Source organism: Rhinichthys klamathensis, unplaced genomic scaffold, assembly GCF_029890125.1.
Source record: "Rhinichthys klamathensis goyatoka isolate OS25496 unplaced genomic scaffold, OSU_Roscu_1.1 h1tg000232l_1, whole genome shotgun sequence".
In the NCBI taxonomy this organism is placed as follows: Eukaryota; Metazoa; Chordata; class Actinopteri; order Cypriniformes; family Leuciscidae; genus Rhinichthys; species Rhinichthys klamathensis.
Window position 1 is genome coordinate 3913180 of NW_026606756.1, and position 21874 is coordinate 3935053.

At 37.5% G+C, this 21874-nt stretch overlaps 1 protein-coding gene across 1 annotated transcript in view; it reads left to right on the forward strand.

Moving 5' to 3' along the window:
- tox3 (TOX high mobility group box family member 3) overlaps nt 1–21874 on the forward strand; it is a 73773-nt gene that overhangs the window by 46742 nt on the left and 5157 nt on the right. Inside the window, exon 3 of the mRNA XM_056265365.1 lies at nt 17258–17506. Coding sequence (XP_056121340.1) covers nt 17258–17506 — 249 coding nt within the window. The remainder of the gene's footprint in view (nt 1–17257; nt 17507–21874) is intronic.

A 21874-nucleotide genomic window follows, 5' to 3' on the forward strand; every position in this document is an offset into this window, starting at 1 on the left:
TAAGATATATGTGACTTTTTTTTGCAACAAAAATGCGGGGATAATGAAATCATACAAGCCCCGCATATTTTGCGTGGAAATCGGCAATTTATACGGCAAAAGTGCGGCGTATTTGAAAAAATGCCCCCGCATAAATATGCGGACTTTGGCTGATTATTGAATCATGCGATTGCATAATCGCGTTTTTCTGGAGGGACTGAAAGGTGATGTTCATAATAATAAATTCTAGATGGAATAGCAATTGGCATTTTACAGCACTCTAGTGCCAATTTTGGGAACATGCCATGATAGTTTACAGCAACCTATTTTTGTGAAATCATACTCGAAATAAAAATTTTTTGCAGGACTTGGGACTTTCAGACAACTGTGGACATCTATACTTTATTTTTATGAAATAAAGATATTTTATGATATTTACAATATTTCAGTTAAACTACACTTGAACAATAACTTTTATCTTACTAACAGTTGGACCAAAAAAAGTGTTCAATGAGTACATAACAGATTACATCTAGCCTACAGTAATTTTATACAACAGACATTTTATAAAAATATATCAATAAAACCTAAATCAATGTATTCGGTATTGGACATCAATTTAACATTGACATTAGATGTTGAATTTACATTGAATTTTGGTCACCCGACGTCGCAACCAAAATTTAACCAAATATCAACGTCTTATGACGTTGTGTGCCTGCTGGGAATAATCTGTTATGTCTCATTTAACAGACGCTTTTATCCAAAGCAACAAGTAGGAGAGCATTTAACACACACTCGGCACAATCCGGCGCGACGTGACGAGGTCCATACAGGTTCTGTTGTCTTACACTTCTTACAGCGTTACAGTAGGTTAAATCATAATAAGGAAACTTTACGTGTGATTCATGTAATCGCGACATACTGTAACAGTGTGTGTTTGAAAAAAAATGATGTAGTTCTCTGCTTTTTTTTCTGGGGTGCATTAGACGGCCAAACAGCAAAGCGACTAAACAAACACGAAAATTCGCAAGAGCAACAAAAGATTTGAAGCTCATGGCAGACGCGCCCAATAGATGCTTCGCGCTGTGATTGGCTGAATGTTAGCTCACTCAAGTCTAAGTAACAAATCAGAGAACACGGGCGGAAATATTGGCGCGGAGTAAAAAAAAATGCGGGGGACAGAATCACCTGTTTCTAAAAGTGGGGGGGACGTGTCCCCCCCGTCCCCCCCGGTTGCTACGCCCCTGCAAGTGTGTCCCAATGTGAAGGCTGCATCCGACTAGTTTGTGGCGGTGCGCCACAGAATCAACACCGGCCGCCACATATTGCGTATCGTTATTATTATAATTTTTTTTTACACTATTTAAAACACGCAGCATATTTGTTCAGCTGCATTTCCTTTCCCTGCTCTCCCTCTGTCTCTCTCGGCTGCCAAAGTGAATTTTTGTCCAGCCAAAGCCTTATTTGATCGGTATTTACGACAGTAACGTTAAATACAAGTACTCCACAGCAACTCTAGGGTTCGCTGTCTGACAAAAACGGAATTCCTGCATAGTGTGCCTTTAATGTACCAATCTACTTGAACTTCCAAAATCTGCTTTTTACCTTAATATGATAATACAGGTGTTACAATAGTTCTTCGTAAGTGGCTAGTCCATAAAACACTTTATCTACTTCAGCATTGCATGTTTAATTCAATATTAATTCAGTCTGTTTCTTTGCAATTTTTTTTGTGAAATTTACCAGCATTTCTTGAGTGAAAATTGTTCCTACACTAAACTCTTTTCAGTGCTGGGTAACACATAAACACTTAAACTTAAAACATTCAATAAACCTGGACTAAATAACAGAAAATAATACAAAATATCCTAATGTACATTACTGATTACATAAATGAGAAAACAAACGTGATGTGTCGCGTAGGGTCTTCTGGGAATGTTAAAAAAACATAAATTGGCGGTATTTACAGTAAAATTATATAGTTTTCACATTATATAGTTTGATAACTTACAGTTAACCAATTAACAATTTTTACTGTTGCATTTTTAGTCTTTTCCTGTAAAAATTAATCAATAATTAATCAATAATTCATAAACATTGATCACAAGAAATATAAATAATATTTCATACATGATAATATATGTAAACCACATTATCTTGAGCATTGTAATGCTACATGGTATGGAAACCATAACACAGTGCTTGATAAGGTGACCTCTTCCTTCCTGCTGTTGAACCGAAACTGATACGGCCATATTCAGTTCCACTTAGTAATATCACTTATCACACACAATCTCATTACACACACATGTAATCACTACTGTATATGTAGAAATGGATTTGGAATGGCTGCTATTGGACTCTGAGAGTCTTTGCCACTGTCATCTGAGGAGAGCTTTTCTCTCTGCTGAGTTGATATTAGGAGCTTTGCTCTATCGATCCTTCTAACCATCATGCTCAGTAATTGTGATTCACAGCCTTTTAACAACTGCTGCTTATGTCTCTGCTGAATCAGTTTACTAAATCTACAAAGTGAAAGGGGTTATTGCTTCATAATCGGTGCTATTGGTTTACCTTGGCTATCTGACTTTAGCGTATTTGGGTTGATGGATGGTTTACAATGAATGCCTATGATAACTTTAGTTAACTCTACAATAAGTAAATCCACTAGCTAATTACTCTTCAACAGCGATGACATAGAAATATGCAATATTCTATAGATGGCTGCACACTTGTTTCTCTGACGCACAAAGTCTATAGAAGCGCACATCTGAAACAGTGCTCATAAACCAGGATCGTATTACTAGTTGTTTATTCTATGTACTTTTATGCTGTTATGTTATTTTATTTACATGTTATGTTCATTAAAATCACTTGTTTGGGGGGTTTATTGGAGCAAGGTTTATTGGAGCATAAACTGCTAGCCAACCTAATCCATCGCACGGCTTTGAAGACATTAATACATATAGAGTACGTAACTAGCTACGGTGCGCTCTCTTTTTTTCCCCTCGTGTGTGCTGCACGTTTTGCACATGAGCCGCACGCACCTTGAAACTACGCACTCCACTGATGTCCTTGCTTAATCGACCATCAATAAGTTGTATTGATTATTATCGACAATAAATCGATAGTCGATTAATCATTAGCAGCCCTATTATACACATTCCAAACTCAGCCCTCTCTGGGTGTTTTCACACAGAGTTTGTTTCAGCTGTCTCTTCAACGGTTTGCTTTTGACAATATGTGATTGGTTCAAATGAAAGCAAAACTCCTACATAATATTAAAAAATATTTGGACCTTTACAGGTTAGTATATTCAAAGGAAATAATGGCAAGCAAAAGAGAAGATAATCTGCTTAATTTATGTCTGTGGAGATTAATAATAAACACCCCTGTAAACTCCACACAGACTCTCAAAGGTCATCATTCAGCTTTCTGCACAAATGAAGGCTTGAGGGTTGGACCTCATTGCAATGCCAAGTAAAGTGAGGAAATTATAGCAGAAATATTACTCTATTGTGTTCTGTGTATGGATGATGTATGTATAACCTGAGGCTGTCTGTAAATTAAAATCAATCCTGAATAATCTCATGATGTTTTTGTAATAAACATGATTAATTTATCACAATTTTCCCGAAATTTGCCTCCAAACATATATTCATATGAAGTGTAGTGTGTGTTCGGTTTTATTGGAATCATATTCTATTTTAAGCTATAAACTATATGATCATGTTTTATTAACAAGCCTAAAGATATATATACATTTTTTTATTATTGAACAAGGACACTGAGTTTGGTGTGTTGAAAAACTACACCTTTTAAGTGGACCAACAAGTAAATCGAATGAAAATGAACCTACTTGCATTTACACTGAAATTCAAAGTAATGACAGATATATTTTTAGTCAACTTTAGGGTTTAAAGTGTTTTTGTTTTGTTTTTTCAAATGAGATGTTTGGAGTTTAGTTCACTTTAGTGAGAAATTAGTTTGATTGACATTTTCTCATATAAGTCTCATACAAGTCAAACCGATCCAAGATCACTTATGTAAAAACAAATAACTGTGAACACTTAAAAACAGCACTTTCTAAAGATTTACACAAATTGACCACTGACCTGATCTTTCAACACACACACACACACACACACACACACACACACACACACACACACACACACACACACACACACACACACACAAATACACTCGCCCGTGACCTACCACCTCATCCTGCAACACCAGCCTTACACTGACAGCTGACAGCTTCTGTACGTCAGACATAAAACAACCACATCTCAATTCTCATTTGCACACACACACACACAGTCACACACACACCACCTCACTGTCTCTGAGAGCAGATGTTAATTTAATCTCTGCCTTCTCTCTCTCTTGTCTCATTATGTTCAGTCAGGTATTCAGTGGTTTGGTTTGTTATTTGTAAAGGTCAGTGTCATTTTAGTTATGCTCTGATGTGAAAAAGATGAAAAAGGGACTATATGTACCTCACATTTGATCTTTGAATGTCGTATCAGATCTTACAGCACAGCTGTGTGTTGTTGGGACATTTAGGTCGGGCCACTCTCTCTCTCTCTCTCTCTCTCTCTCTCTCTCTCTCTCTCTCTCTCTCTCTCTCTCTCTCTCTCTCTCTCTCTCTCTTTCTTTCTTTTTCTCTGCGGTATTGTACTGTGAAAACATGCTGGCACTGCAGGTCTTATTCATAGATAAAGGTCATGAAGTAAAGTAAATGAAAAGAGCACCACTCTCTTCCGCTCTCTTCTTGTTTTCTCTGCTTTGCTATCATTCATTCCCTCCCATTTTATCAATCTTGTATTTATTTTTTTATTTAGTTCCTCTCTCTTCCTCTATTTTACTTCCCTGTTGGCCCTTAAATTCAGTTTCCATGATGTCCTGTGATCACTGCCATGTGCATGATATTCGAAGCGTTCTTCTCTCATGACACAATTTTTATTATTTATGCCTCAATGCCTCTGTTGATTAACACACTGTTAACTGCTGCAATGCCACGGGGAGGGAAAATGAGTTTGTAGCTTGTGTGTTAATGGAGAACTGGGAAACAGAGCTGTGCTGGCCACTAATGGCTTTAGTTGGAGGTAATGTGAACATGTGTTAGGCACTGCAAGCCCCTGGCTCTCTCTATGACAAAACACACCACTGCCTTTACAAGATCTGCTGGTCACAGCTTTGGAAAAAATGCTGCAAGTTAAATGCTGGAATGGAGCCACATAAAAATGAAATAAGAGGGAGAGGTGACGGAAAAAGAGCTGATTATTAGCCTTACCCGCTCGACTGGATCTCATCATACAGGCATTGAATGAGCTTTGAGTCTCTCTCTCTCTCTCTCTCTCTCTCTCTCTCTCTCTCTCTCTCTCTCTCTCTCTCTCTCTCTCTCTCTCTCTCTCTCTCTCTCTCTCTCTCTCTCTCTCTCTCTATATATATATATATATATATATATATATATATATATATATATATATATATATGTGTGTGTGCGTGCGTGCAGGGCTGGGGGGATGGTGGTCAGGTTTTACCTACACTGTGAGGACCAAATGTCCTTGTACGGACGCCTGAAAGTACCTACATTGTGACCAGCCAACGGCCTATAAGGAAAATGGCTTAGTAAATGTACTAAATGTCTAAATTAAAATCTAAAATACAAAAAGGTTTTTGTAAGGGTTTAGTTTAGGTGTAGGGGATTACAAATATAATTAGCTCAATGTAAAAAAAAATATAGAAGTTCTTGGAAAGTATTGCTGTAGTGTGTGGGACTTTCACTAAAATGAGAAAAACATTTCTATAATAAAAAAAAACAATTACTGTTGGCATATTCCCTGTGCATATAATTCGTTTACAAAAGAGAAGTAAAAAACTGGAAAGAAAAAGGTTGAGAATGAGGAAGTAAGACCATGAAAGACAAGATATAAAGTGACAGCAGGAAGAAAGACAAACAGCTTCAGAGGATGAATGATGTGTTGACATGATGTTGATATGTTTTTTCGAGGTAGTGAAGGAAACTCATTGAGAGTATTAAAGTGAAGATGGAGAACAAGATTGAACATGAAACTACCCACTGAGCAAGCGACGTCTGTGGACATACAAAACAGGTTGATATCACGTCCGTCCGTCCAGGCCATAATCTGAACGTCCATTGACATCCAGAATTAGTTGATTAATGACAATGAGAAATTATGTCCAATCTGGCTATAATCTAAACGTCCACTGACAGCCAGAACTAGTTGAGAAAAGACGTTCATACTGGCTATAATCTGAACGTCCGGTGACATCCAGAATTAGTCGATGAATGACTTAAAAAAAATGTCCAATCTGGCCATAATCTAAACGTCCACTGACAGCCAGAACTAGTTGAGAAAAGACGTTCATACTGACTATAATCTGGACGTCCGTTGACATCCAGAAATAGTCCATAAATGACGTGAATAAAGATATCCAATCTGGCCATTATCTTAATGTCCACTGACAGCCAGAACTAGTTGAGAAAAGACGTTCATACTGACTATAATCTGGACGTCCGTTGACATCCAGAAATGGTCCATAAATGACGTGAATAAAGATGTCCAATCTGGCCATTATCTAAACGTCCACTGACAGCCAGAACTAGTTGAGAAAAGACATTCATACTGACTATAATCTGGACGTCCGTTGACATCCAGAAATGGTCCATAAATGACGTGAATAAAGATGTCCAATCTGGCCATTATCTAAACGTCCACTGACAGCCAGAACTAGTTGAGAAAAGACGTTCATACTGACTATAATCTGGACGTCCGTTGACATCCAGAAATAGTCCAGAAATGACGTGAATAAAGATGTCCAATCTGGCCATTATCTAAACGTCCACTGACAGCCAGAACTAGTTGAGAAAAGACATTCATACTGACTATAATCTGGACGTCCGTTGACATCCAGAAATGGTCCATAAATGACGTGAATAAAGATGTCCAATCTGGCCATTATCTAAACGTCCACTGACAGCCAGAACTAGTTGAGAAAAGACATTCATACAGACTATAATCTGGACGTCCGTTGACATCCAGAAATGGTCCATAAATGACGTGAATAAAGATGTCCAATCTGGCCATTATCTAAACGTCCACTGACAGCCAGAACTAGGTGAGAAAAGACGTTCATACTGACTATAATCTGGACGTCCGTTGACATCCAGAAATGGTCCATAAATGACGTGAATAAAGATGTCCAATCTGGCCACAATCTAAACGTCCACTGACAGCCAGAACTAGTTGAGAAAAGACGTTCATACTGACTATAATCTGGACGTCCGTTGACATCCAGAAATAGTCCATAAATGACGTGAATAAAGATGTCCAATCTGGCCATTATCTAAACGTCCACTGACAGCCAGAACTAGTTGAGAAAAGACATTCATACTGACTATAATCTGGACGTCCGTTGACATCCAGAAATGGTCCATAAATGACGTGAATAAAGATGTCCAATCTGGCCATTATCTAAACGTCCACTGACAGCCAGAACTAGTTGAGAAAAGACGTTCATACTGACTATAATCTGGACGTCCGTTGACATCCAGAAACAGTCAATAAATTACGTAAATAAAAGATGTCCAATCTGGCCATTATCTAAACGTCCACTGACAGCCAGAACTAGTTCAGAACAGATGTTCATACTGCACTGTAAAAAAAATATCCTAATTTTACAGTAAATAACTTCCTATTTTCATCATTGTGGTGGCGTTCATGTGTGTTCAATTCGTAAATACGATCTTTATGACATGTCTTGAATGCATCAATAGCTCTATTTTAGGGACAATCCTTACAAACAATCATTGCTAAAATACATTACAGACTGTCACAGTGAGAAGATCTTTGTCCTTTATCAATGCTAAAGACCTAACCACTGCAGTCAACACCTTGGAGTATCCATGCTGTTAAATAAAAGTCTGTAGACAAGGGTTAAGGTTAGGGTTAACCCCTTAATTTCTAACCCCCGGTTTCACAGACAGGGTTTAGATATAAAGCCAGGATTAGGCCTTAGTTAAATTTGGGCATTCAATTATAGCTTTTAAAAATGTACCTTAGAAGAAAAAAACATTACTGGTGTGCATCTTGAGACAAAACAATGGCACTGACATAAGATATGTCAGTATAGCCTACAAGTTGCTTTCAGGTAATACAGCTCAAACGTGCATTTTAGTCTGGACTACAGGCTTAAAGGAGAACTCCGGCGCAAAATGAACCTCGGGTGTAATAACACATTGGTACAGACTAAATCGTTCCCTGAGATTTGTTTTCATGATAATCGAATGTAAAGAGTTTTATCTCTAAAAACAGTTTAGCTTATAACGCTAGTATATTGGGCATCGAGTAAGCAAAAAGAGATCGCTAGTTAATACCATTAACAAGGCTCAAATTAGCCCCACACTAACACGGCAGCATAATGAGTGTCCTTACATGCAAACCGAAGCATTGAGAACTTTGTAAGTGTATAGACAGTTTAATAAGAAGATACTTTACACAGACAGTACAGTTAGCGCATACAGACAGCAGCCATCTTGGAAAACAGTCTCGCATAAGAGAAGCACTTAACGCAACAGAGAAAATAAAAAAATAAATATAATTTATCTTATCTTCAATATCTACACGTACTGTTCGCTCACTCTCGTGGTTCGATTGGTCGAGACTGTTTTCCAAGATGGCTCCTGTCTGTATGCGCTAACTGTACTGTCTGTGTAAAGTATCTTCTTATTAAACTGTCTATACACTTACAAAGTTCTCAATGCTTCGGTTTGCATGTAAGGACACTCATTATGCACTGTTCTGATAAATTGCTGTTTATCAGAACAGTGATAAATAAATGTTATTATATATGGTATACAAGTTACTGTTTAATCTTTCATTTTTTATCTTTCATTTTTTATCTTTCATTTTTAATCATGCACTGCAATGAAAACACATTTAAACAATTGATTAAATATAACAGCCAGCCTACAAATACAACTAAATAGCACGTGTATATTTTTTTCCTATTCTTTCTTTTAAAACATTTCATATTGTCCTGTTATTGCAATGTTTTCACACTATTGGCTGTCTCTCCGAGTTGTTTTGAGCATGATTGGTTATTCTGACTGTCATCCAGGAATCTGGCCAATGACAACTATGCGCGCCTTTACCAGTCAAGTTTGAATACGTCAGTTGAAGTGAGTGGGTGTCTGTGCTCCTGCTCGGGACCTACTTCGGTTTTGTGGCTTTTACATTGTTTAAAACATGGATTATTTTACATCGGACTGCTAAATGTTTATTTTGAGCGAGTTGCGGGATGTAAATGAAGAACAAACAAGGAATATGGACAACGAACAATGGACATATTGCAATCTAAGGAAGGTAACGTAAATAACTTTTTATTTTATACAAATTCTAATACATCAAAATATAGTGTATTAAATTGAGAATCTAAACGCGATTAGAGAAATATTGATATTAGTACGGTATTCCAATGTATTAGGCTAATTATGTGCTGAGCTAGCATGTGTATTGTCAGCTAACTTAGTTTATGATAAAAAAATAAAATAAAACTCAGCATTGGAGCTTTACAATGAGTGAACTGAGAACATTGTCTCTTTAGACAGAAGAACTCGAACCACACTCCTTTACTCGAGTCTAGAAGAATCTGCAAACTAGGCTTTTAAATTGTTGATCGCGGGATTTAACGTTAAAGTTAGGCCTAACGTTATTGTCTTGGAGCTGGTGAGTCAATTTTGCAAGCTTTTGTAAATGTCTCTGTTAGTAGCCTAAGTAAAAACAAATAGCTAATATTGCTGTGTGTGTTTCCTTCATGATCCAGGCATTTTGGGAGTAACGTTAAATATTTTCCAGCCACACGATCTTCAGATGGTGAGTATTGTCATAAAATACACGTGAAATAGAGGCAGAACATGGACACTCTGCTCAAAGGCACACTGGTTCAAACCCTCCAGACAATGTTTTATCTTCTATCTTCTTGAGTTTATACAGGCCTAGCTGACCCAAAAATAAATGTCTAACTTACTTTTGTGAAACACAAGAATGTTGGGAATAAAACAACTGTATGAGAAAAACAAAAACAAATAAGGCATTTCTCAAGATATCTTAATTATGGTTCTACATAAGAAACTCATACAGTTTCAACATGAGGGTGAGTAGGCTAAATAATGAGAGAACTTTTCTTTTTTTTTTGGATGAGCTGTTCTTTTAAGGACATTTGCTAAATTAACCATGGTTTTTATTATAGTAAAGGTGTAGAAACCATGTTTTTTTTATGGTGGATTGATTACAATAATTTATTACCATTTGGTTAGTGTCACAAAACATTGTTAATTTTAGTAAGGGTTCTCCAGATTTATATAACACATAACCTGTATAATTTATTTAAGGAACACATTCAAAATGGTCCTATGTCACCCAGATCAATAATTTATTAACGCACTTTTTAACTTTTTTTTTTTTTTAGATCAAGCATTGGAACAATGTTTACGGAGCAGAACAGGCACCAACAGAGAAACAAGTCCATCACTAGTAAGTATCCATTGCAGTATCTAAAACCGTAGTCAATTTTAAAGGCACAGTGCACTCCAAAATAAAAAAAAATCTATTTTTTCCCGTGCCATTCCAGATGTATATTTTCCACAAAGATTTTTTGAAAAATTATCCATTATTGTAAGCCAATATAATGCAAGTGCATGCACCAGAAACTTCATACAGTACAGCCTGCTGTGTTGTTCACACAAGATGTTTTCTGCATTTATCATGTGAGCTTTACAATGCTCTTGGACTTTTTCGACCTTCCGCATTTTGGTGTCTATTCACTTGCAGTATTTAACACAAACACAAGAGATGGATAATTTTTCTAAAAGTCTAGTTTATTTTTTCTAAAATGTGTTCATCTGAAGAAAGAAAATCACATACCCTTTCGGACGGCATAAGGTAGAGAAAATAAAGGGGGTATCAGTTTACTCTCCTTTAGCTACTATTTATAAACCTTACATGTGATTTAATAAATTTACAATTAAAGAGGTGTTCCAAGCAAACAGCTATGTGTGTTTATATTAGGGGTGTACGATTCAGAAAATGTCACGATTCCGATTTTTAGGCTCAAGATTCGATTCAATAGCGATTTTCGATGCAAAAACGATTCTCGATTTAAAAAAAAACGATTCACAGTATGTAAATGTAGTTACTTTTCCTATGTAGGTATTAGGGATGTGCATCTCCATAACTGAGGCCGATGCGATACGCATGTCGATGCATAGCCAACGATACGATACATTAAAGATAGGCTACATATAAGCAGCTACCGATGCAATGCAATGCGATTCACTATTATTACGATGCGGTGCGATTTGATTTCAACTCAACGCGATGCGATTCAATGTAATACGATGCAATGGAGAAAAATATGATGCTATGCAATTCAATATTCAATTATTTTATTTATTTTGTTCATATTTTGTGCCATCTGACTTTTAACGCATGGCTCTTTCACATACAAAAGATTTGGTTTTCAAAACAAAAAAAAACATAGCGTTGCGACGTTCGTCTGTTATAGGACAACTTAGTTTGAATAAACGAGCAGACACTGCTACTTGCTCTACGTTTATTTAGAATTAACAGCCAGACAACTAGCAGTGACTTGAGCTTTCCATTAAATGAATCACACACAGTAAACAAATCCTTAAAGACCCACTCCGATGAAAATAATGTTTTTCTAGGTGTTAACATGTTCTTGTGGCATTTTTCTGATGTTAGAGGACATATCTTGAGAAAAATAAGCTTGTATTTCTGAGTATTTCTACATTCAAATGGCTGTGAATCAGTAGCAGACGCTAAAATGCCGGCTAAAATAGACTGGAGTTGTGACGTAGTAACTCCACTGGGCGTCTCCACACGCGATGTCTTGGAGTGAAATAATGATTGGTGATCGGTGATAACTTTGATTAACTTCGTATAATAATAATTAACGTGTATATAATACTGTTGCCCCACCGGTATTGGGGGTGTAAGCTAGCGGGAGAGACAGAGCTCTCAGCAACGGGCAGGGGGAGGGTCGTCTCCGTGCCAACGGCACCGCCCACAACGCAGAGGCGATTTGCTAATGAGCTACTGCCGCTCTGCTGAAGCGAAGTCCCAGAATACGGCACAGGTTTTGTGATTTTGGCTAAAAATGGCATAATCATAATTTAAAGACCACTGGGAATGTTTAAAAATAGCTCAAAATATGATCGGAGTGGGACTTTAACAAAAAAAAATCAAACAGGCCTATTCTGGTGGGTGCGGTGATGCGGTGGTGTAACATGTAAGGCTGGTGCTGCCAATAAGCACCTAAAATCTGTCACAAAGAACCGGCAAAAGTAATGATTATGAATATGTAAAATATAGCAATGAGATATTTTAATTGTTTATTAATAAACAAGTGTTTTCTTTGCCAGTGTCGGCTGCAAAGATGAAGTTGACGATGCTGACTCACGATCTTCGCAGTAGTCAACGCGCCAGAGAGAAATACACAATTCATACGGATTATCTGCTTATTACATAAGCAGAGAGCAGTCTGTATTCTTACGTTTTGAATTGTTCTGTTTAAAAGTAGACCTGTCTGTGAGGCAAGTAGGCTACCTTATATGCTGAGTTTCGGTTCATTTATGAGACGAGCTCCAGTTCACACGCCGGCGCCTCCGTGTTTATCGTCTGCTATATTTACTTCTTATTTATTAAATCCAGGCAATTGGTTGATGAAACATTGATTAAAATTAAGATACAATTAATACAAAACTAAATGCACTTTAAAGAAAGGTTTTGTGCTTTCTGTTTGGTGTGTCTGTGAAATTTTTAAAGCATCTTTTAGTGCCGCGTTCAGAGCGCTCATGTCCGTAACATTGTTTTTTCCTCATAAATGCAAACCCAATTTTTTTTTTTTTACAATTTTTTTTGTTCTGTGGAGACTACAGTTAGGCCTACTCATAATTTGTATTCTGAATACGTAACGCTGGTATATGTATTCCGTTACTCCCCAACACTGATATTAGTATAACCTTATCTGCAATATATTTTAATAACACGGTTTTGGCGGTTATAGAGTTTATTGTGGCAAAAATTCATCTCAAACAAACATCACTGCGTAAGAGACACTCAGAGTCAAATTATATAAAATAGAAGTATTTATTCTTGCAAGAATAGGAGCAGTCTAATACACAGTTGTTACCCTGTGCAGAAGAGTGACACACCCCCAGACAGACTGAACTAGCTTTTATCTTAGTTTCAAGGCCTTCTTCCCCCCAGAGCCTTCCTCCCAGTAGTTTTCCATAGACGTCACTAGTTGGCCCACTAAGCTCCCCTGCACTAAGTGGCCTTCTGACATCTAGGTCAGAGGTCCTTGTTCGTCTGTTCTCTGGAGTGTCTCCCTCTTCTGCCTCCCCAGGTACATAAACAGAATCCTCTCTCACTACAAGTGAGAGACACACATGTGACATTCTTTGAATCATCTATATTTAACTAAAGATCAATGAATATCATTAAAATTGCCACCACAAGTTCTAATGACGGTGTTCAACTATAACCATCGGTCTCACGGTTATATAATAACCGTCACACCCCTAGTTTTAACATAAACAATAATAAAAATAAAAAACCTTTCACAAACAGGTCTTTGATAACTATTCAAATGTAAATAAATATATATGTTAGGGGTGTGACGGTTCACAAAATTCACGGTTCGGTACGTTTTTGATACAGCAAAAAGAAAGAAAAGCCAGAGAAATTTCCTTGATTTAATTTTTTTAATAATTTTTCATCAAAGTATGATAATTTTTTACTTTGAGCAGTGATGGAGCTACACTTGACTCTTCTTAGGAGCATATAAAACAAAAACAGCTCCTTGCTCCTTGAAAAAAATTAATTGTAATATTGTAGTAGTTATAAACAAAGGTTTATTTTATTTCAGATTAACATTTGAGGGCAGCAATTTTATTCATAATGTCGAAATAAAACCGACGTAACGTTACTTGAAAGCATTATAGCCTACTATTCCTGCCAAACTTCCATGGTTACAGTTAGTAGTGTTACTACAGTAAATCCATGGTGAATGTTGCTGATCTGTGGGCACTGGATAGTTCATTCATGGCACAATGTTTATTCCTGTTTTCCACGTCAGCGCTGTTTGATCCGTTAATAACGGAGAAATGTGAATGTTTCTCACTAGATCTCGCTGCGATATTATTACTTCAGTGGCAAATTCAACTGCTTTCTTTACTGGATCTCTTAGTGCTGTGTAGTAACAGTGTCGCTTGATCAAGACGCTGGATTGGTCCAAACTGATAAACGATCCGTCAACCACACAATAACGAGTAGCGCAGCTGCAGTTTCGTTCCGCTTACATTACGTTTGCTATTTGATGTTGGGCAATGTTGTGGTCGCGGCAGCATCTCTTACATTATGAGCACGCTTGCCACGCCCCTACATTTTAAATAACGAAATTTTGGTCAGCAGGAAAAATAGTCCAACAAACCGTTCGGTTTGTAATGCACACTGAACCGAAAGCCTCGTACCGAACGGTTCAATACGAATACGAAAATATATATGTATATGTGTGTGTGTGTATATATATATGTATGTGTGTGTGGAATGCTTTATATCAGGCTTGATGTAATTTTACTTGATTTGTGATTTAATAACTGTTTCATTTCATTGATTCGAGTACTAAAATTTTCTATGCATCTCTGCTGCAAGCTAAACCACAACAGTGGCGTTTGTATTTATTTATTTTACATGTGTATTTTTTTGCTTTGATTGTAGCTGCTGTCATGAAATGGGACCCAGCTGCAACAGAGGCCCAAATAAAGTCTGCAGCCGATCATCTGAAACATGCCCCCGGGAGAGTCGGGGCTTGCCGCTATAAATGAAGCTTGTGAAGCTTATAGCAGCCACATTTTGTTAATTGATATGTTATACTGTTTTAACAACATTTTATAGATTATTTAAAGGGAAATTGTGTTAATTTATAACTTTACTGTTCTGGCTTTTAAGTTTTGGTCCAGTAGAACAAAATAGTAATAAAATATATATTTTGAGATTTAAATAGTTGATTTCTTGGAGTGATCAGTTTGGTTTACAGGCAAATGGTAAGCAGTTTATTACAATTATATTGATAAGATATACAAATGCAAGACTTGTATATACACTACACAGTTCCCGTATTCAATTGAGTATTCAATATTATCAAAATTCTTTCAAATCTTATTTAGGTCTATGGTCTGTGTGTCTGCAGTTTCATGACACGACAACCATTAACAATGAGTAACTGGGTTTTTCTCAGTGAGAACTAACTCACTGCCACTGTTTTGAAGTAAAGATTTTTTAAAGTTGGATCCTTGCAAAATGCACAAATGGGATTTCCGTTTCAATATGGGTCTTTAACAGTCTTCTTTGACATTTATACTACAGAAAACGTGACTAATACAACTTTTATTCTGGCTGCCTTTAGATGTCTAACAATTACGTCTGTAGCATGTCTTTAATTGACGTCTAAACAATGTCCAAAATTTTTTTATAAAAAACGTTCATTCTGGCTCCTGTGAAGACGTCTTCTGGATGTCTAACAATTACGTCTGTAGCACGTCTTTAATTTACGTCTAAACAACGTCCAGAAAAGACGTATAAAAACCTTTCATTCTGGCTCCTGTGAAGACGTCTTCTGGATGTCTAACAATTACGTCTGTAGCACGTCTTTAATTTACGTCTATACAATGTCCAGAAAAGACGTATAAAAAACTTTCATTCTGGCTCCTGTAAAGACGTCTTCTGGATGTCTAACAATTACGTCTGTAGCACGTCTTTAATTTACGTCTATACAATGTCCAGAAAAGACGTATAAAAAACTTTCATTCTGGCTCCTGTAAAGACGTCTTCTGGATGTCTAACAATTACGTCTGTAGCACGTCTTTAATTTACGTCTAAACAACGTCCAGAAAAGACGTATAAAAACCTTTCATTCTGGCTCCTGTGAAGACGTCTTCTGGATGTCTAACAATTACGTCTGTAGCAAGTCTTTAATTTACGTCTATACAATGTCCAGAAAAGACGTATAAAAAACTTTCATTCTGGCTCCTGTGAGGACGTCTTCTGGATGTTTAAAAATTACGTCTGTAGCACGTCTTTAATTGACGTCTAAACAACGTCCAGAAAAGACGTATAAAAAACTTTCATTCTGGCTCCTGTGAGGACGTCTTCTGGATGTCTAACAATTACGTCTGTAGCACGTCTTTAATTTACGTCTAAACAACGTCCAGAAAAGACGTATAAAAAACTTTCATTCTGGCTCCTGTGAGGACGTCTTCTGGATGTTTAAAAATTACGTCTGTAGCACGTCTTTAATTGACGTCTAAACAACGTCCTGAAAAGACGTATAAAAAACTTTCATTCTGGCTCCTGTGAGGACGTCTTCTGGATGTCTAACAATTACGTCTTTTAGACGTATTATAGACGACTGTTTGCTCGCTGGGTAGAGGTTCGAGAGAGAGAGAGAGAGAGAGAGAGAGAGAGAGAGAGAGAGAGAGAGAGAGAGAGAGAGAGAGAGAGAGAGAGAGAGAGAGAGAGAGAGAGAGAGAGAGAGAAAAGAAACAAAGAGAGAGAGGAGTGGAGGTCAGTGAATTCCTAGATGAGGAGGAGCCAGAGCAGGTAGTCAACATAAGCAAATTAAGTGTGACGATAATGTAATTCACAGGCAGAGGGATTTGTTAGTTTGATGAACAGATTTGTTGGTGCAACTGAGAAGAACAAAATGTGACACTTCTGGACAGCTAAAATAATCTGTTTGAATATTCTCTAAACCCATCACTCCCTGCACTCCCTTTCTCCTCCAGCCAACATCATCCAGCTCGGATTAAGCGGCTTTAATTTTGTCCTCCTGCTAGTGTGATGATAGCACAATATTGCATTTCAAAGTCAGACATCTTGTTTTTCACACCCTGTTTAATGGAAAATGTAATAGTTTGAGTCTGAATGAACATTTTCTTGTACAAGTATCAAATAGGTGTTCTTATCTCTTCTTCTCTGGTCAACATATTTCACAGCTCTGAGATTAAATGTTTTCATCTTATAAGAAATCAGTAGGTTTTGTTTAATTGAATTACAGTGGTTCTTCTATTTTTAACAGTATTAAGAATTTGTGTGATTTCAGGATTCCAACTGTGTCCAAATTTTGTGCAAAAATAATCCCTTTGTCTTTTCCTTAGACATTTCATACTCCGAGTCTTGGTGACGAAGAGTTTGAAATACCCCCCATCACCCCTCCTCCTGAGACCGAGCCTGGTATGGGCCTCCAGGAGGTGGACTCACCTTTCCCCAGGCTACCTGACCACCCCAACTCTCAGCGGGGGTCATTCACCCCGCAGTTCCCACCCCAGAGCCTGGAGCTGCCCTCGATCACCATCTCCAGAAACATGATGGAGCAGGAAGGACGAATCAACAATGGACATCCAGGGGTAAGTGTCTGGTTATTTGCTTGGGCATCTTAAAAATCTTATTGTTTACAGATGTTGAAGGCAGCTTTATACAAAGGCAACAAATTCCACAAAATAAATTTCCACATCATCATTCACTGGCAGTTACATTTAGATTTTAGCTTCACCTGTATTTAGGTGCAGATTTAAATCCAGCTAGTTTTCCTCCTCTAAATGCAAATAAGTTTGCCAAAGGTGTTATGTGCAACAAATCAAGATGCCTGATGTTACGTGTCAGTGTTATAAAACTAGTTTGTAGACAAAGCCTTAAAGGGATAGTTCACCTATAAATAAAAATGCTGTCATCATTTCATGTCATTTTCTATGGAATGCAAAAGGTATCCTGGCCACTCTTTCCATTTTAATGAAAGTGAATGAGGTTTGGTTCTCTCAAGCTCCAAAATGGAGGAAAAAACACATACACCATAAAAATATCATAAAAGTGCTCTCTCTATGACTCATGCGCTTTAAATTCCAAAGCTCTTCCTAAGCTTTGAAGGAACAGACTGAATTTAAGTCATTATTCACTGACAATCTTGACATCCCCTCTTGTTCTCCTTGGTGAGTTTATCATCGGTTCTCAGGTTCATCTCACTGACTCTATGATCTGGTAGTAATGGTTAACAGCTCACTGGATTATAAAATTATCATTAATTAACTTCAGTTTTGGTTTGTTCATCACACAAAGCTATTGTATGGCTTCAGAAGACTTTGAATACAGTGCACGAGTTTTGTGTTACTTTAATGGTCAATTTTTTTACCTTAAAAATTGAAAGCTCCAATACACATTTATTATAACTTTGTGGAAAAGAGCGACCAGTATATTCTTTTTTTTTTTTTTTTTTTTTTTTGTGCTCCATTAAAGAAATAATGTCATGCGTGCTTAGAACGACATGAGGAGTAGAAAATTATGACAGAACGCTTATTTTTGAAAAGACAGCAGACTTTCTAACAGACAGTAGATGCAATAAAATTGGTCTGCTTGGCTGAATATATTTATTCTTTAACCTTGTGTCGCTGTGATGACTAACATGTAAGGTAAAATAAAGGTTTGGGCAAGCATTTGCTTCATAATAATCATGTTTTATGATCAAGCTTTTATAGCTGTTGATTCAGGTAGAGAAATGGATCCTAAATGCCATAGACATGGATTCACCAATAAGGGAAACATTGAAAATGTCATGGCTAGACTAGATATTTTAAAAGCGCTAAAATAGAAATTAAATCACTATCAGAGAAATTTGAATACGTAAAAGGACACAAAGTGATATTTGCCAGCAAATAATGTGTGGCAGGCTTTTGATTTTTTTAAATTCTGTATAGGTCCTCGCTCTCCCTAAACATACAGTGGTATATGTGTATGTGGGATAATATATCTTTATTTACATTCCAATATAGATAGGCACCATCAAATTTTATTGCTCCTTTCCTGGCCATCCATGCTGTTGGCAAGTAAAATAATTGCAGCTTTTAAAATATCTGTGCTGCATAAGTGACTGCCGGAAGGCTTTTTGCCTAAAGAATTTTCATTTCATGGTCAGTTAAGCTCGTATGCATCTGGAAGGGAAAAAAAGGGGAAAAAAAACAGAGCCTTGACACAATTACAACACGGCCTGTTCTCACTGCGCTATGAAGGGATTAGATTTGATTCTCCAACATTATTTCTCTTTAGCAGCTCTTTCTGTGGACAGTGGTTCTGATTGTGTCGGGACTATATTAGCGGGTTTGGGGGAGAATGAGGGCACTCTGCTCTGTGCCTGGTGGCATTGTGATCGTCCCTCCGATTCTTCTCTATCGCTCATCACTCATTGTCCTCCTCAAAGACTCTCAGTCTCTCTCCTCTTAATGGAATTGATCTCAGTTTGTCCTCCTCTCTGGGACTGGTACAGACAGTGCCGTGCCTTTGATTCCATGCCTCACATTTATAAAGGACTCGGTAAGGGCTAGCGGAAGTTAGCACTGTAGCCTCCAACGTTGTCCTTTAGTTATTTTGATGCGTTTCAGAATTATATTTTTACATCTAATGCAGGAAGACTACCAATAAGTACAACTTGAGGTCCAATTAATGTAATATTTAAAACAGATGGGCAGCAAGGGAATAGAAGAGGAATGTATGTCAGGAGAATTTACACATTACCTCAAAAATCCATTCCAACTCAACTAAAGAGCAACTTATATGCCCTTTGTGTTTCTACATTGAAGCCAACTATTCCCATAAGTCTTTCCCTCTAATGCTCCACGTATGTCAGGCGAAATTAGCCGCAGATGCTGCTGGCCGAACCCAACTCGGCAAAATCCATTTCTCAGCTGTGAAGAAGTCTGGCAGGATTCAGAATGTGAAGTCATTTATTTAATCTGTTCTCCTAACAAGCTCCTGCATCTCGTTTGAGTCTCGCTGGAATCTGGGTTCTGACTGGATCTCAGAGTAGACGGAAATTGATGAAGAAGCAAATTATTTGATCACCTATTTAGACTAAGTTCAGAGATGTTCTTGTAGGTTGTGCAGAGCAGGTTTAGCATTCACATTTTGTTCTTGGAAGTCATCTTTTTTCAAACACTGGCAGAAACAGTTAATTCCATTTGCTGACATTCTTTAGTTATGCATGATACATTGCAATACAATGCATTGTTCTGTGCTTTAGTCTTTTGTAAAGACTGTAAATGTATGTATGAATATAAATAAATAGTTAACCGTGAATCAAAAAATATAATTATGGTCTATTGACTTGGCTGTGCATTTGTATGAAGCAGGTGTAAGATTCAGAGCACTCAACAATGGTAGAGCTTTAAAACATGATCCCTCACAAACCGACGAGGATCTGACTGCTGTGTCTGTGAATAAAATGGAAAATATGACCAGCGTTGCAGAAACTATATTTTTCTTCTCCTCCAACACCAAATACACACAGGCACACACGCTCACACTTTCCTCTCTCCCCCACTCTTTCTCTTTACACTTTTCTGTTATCTTATCTCCAAGCTGAGTAGTTGTGACATCAGTTGTACATCAATCTCTGAAAGTGGATTTTTTTCTTCCCCTTCACCTTCATGTTTTTCTTTTTCTTCTTTTTTTTTCTGTCAGACAGCCATTGTGACATATTGGGCCAGTAAGAAATGAAAGATATTCATGCAGGCATGCAATACTTGTAATGAAGTCTTAGCCTGACCTTCTGTGTGATTGATTCTGTAATTTAGTTTTCTCAGCCAGTACTTAAAATGAAATGAAATCATGTTGAACAAGTTTTAAATACCCATAGTGCAATGGGAGAGATGGAGGGAGGAGAGAAGAGAAGAGAAGAGAAGAGAAGAGAAGAGAAGAGAAGAGAAGAGAAGAGAAGAGAAGAGAAGAGAAGAGAAGAAGTTTTTTTGGAAGGCATTGGAACAATGTTGGGACCATTTTTTTAGAGGGGGCAATTCGCACAGGGTGAATTGAGCATGAACAGTAGTTGAGCTGTATGAAACGAGAGAATGTGTGAGTGTTTTGTAGATGGAGTGAGTGAAGAGAGTAAGTAGGTGGAGGAGAAATGAGTAGAAAACAATTTATCTTCACGCTACCATGGTCTCTGCAAGCATTCAAAATTCCATTTTCTTATTTTTTTTCTCGAGGTGCCAGTTATGCAGGTGCCCATAAATGGTTGAAAAATAAAGCAGCATGTTGGTAAAGGTTCCAGTGCAGCTGTGAATATGTGCTGGGGGCTGATAAACTATTCATAATAGAACTGACCTTTTCACACTGGCCAAACTTGTAAGATTCATCCTTATAATTACCATATAGATGATTTTACTCCTTTTTCTGTTATGGAACATTTCCAAGAGCTCTGCAGAAAGATTGAATGAAAATGGAACTTGTTAACATTCTTTACAGCATGGAACAGCTCATACCAAGCTGCTTTTAATAAACTCTCCAATTCCTTTCCCACCCCCCACAGAATCCCAAGGCCAGTATCTTAAAGAGCAGACCTGATACTCTCAGCCATTGACACGGCATCTTCAGATTCTTATCCCGATCGTCTGAAAGCAGTATTGGTTATTTTATGGTTATGAACACATGCTGAAAAAAGAGGTCTGGGGTGTTTTTTCCCTCCCGTTATATTTTCTTGACTGTTTAGTTGCGGTTTCTGCTTTTGATGAAAGGGGTGAGGATACGATTTGAGGCAGAACCAAACAGTCATCCATCAAACGTCTCAGTGTGTTGGACAAGAGGCTCGTTGTATGGTGTAGCTCTTTGGTCAGCATCTCTTTTTGGCACCTTTTAATGTCGGAATCTTTTGTGCCTGCTGTAAAGTATGTTGGGGAATAAAGATGCGAGGAGGAAAAAGGTTATTTTTTGCTGGAATACAGTCAGCCGAG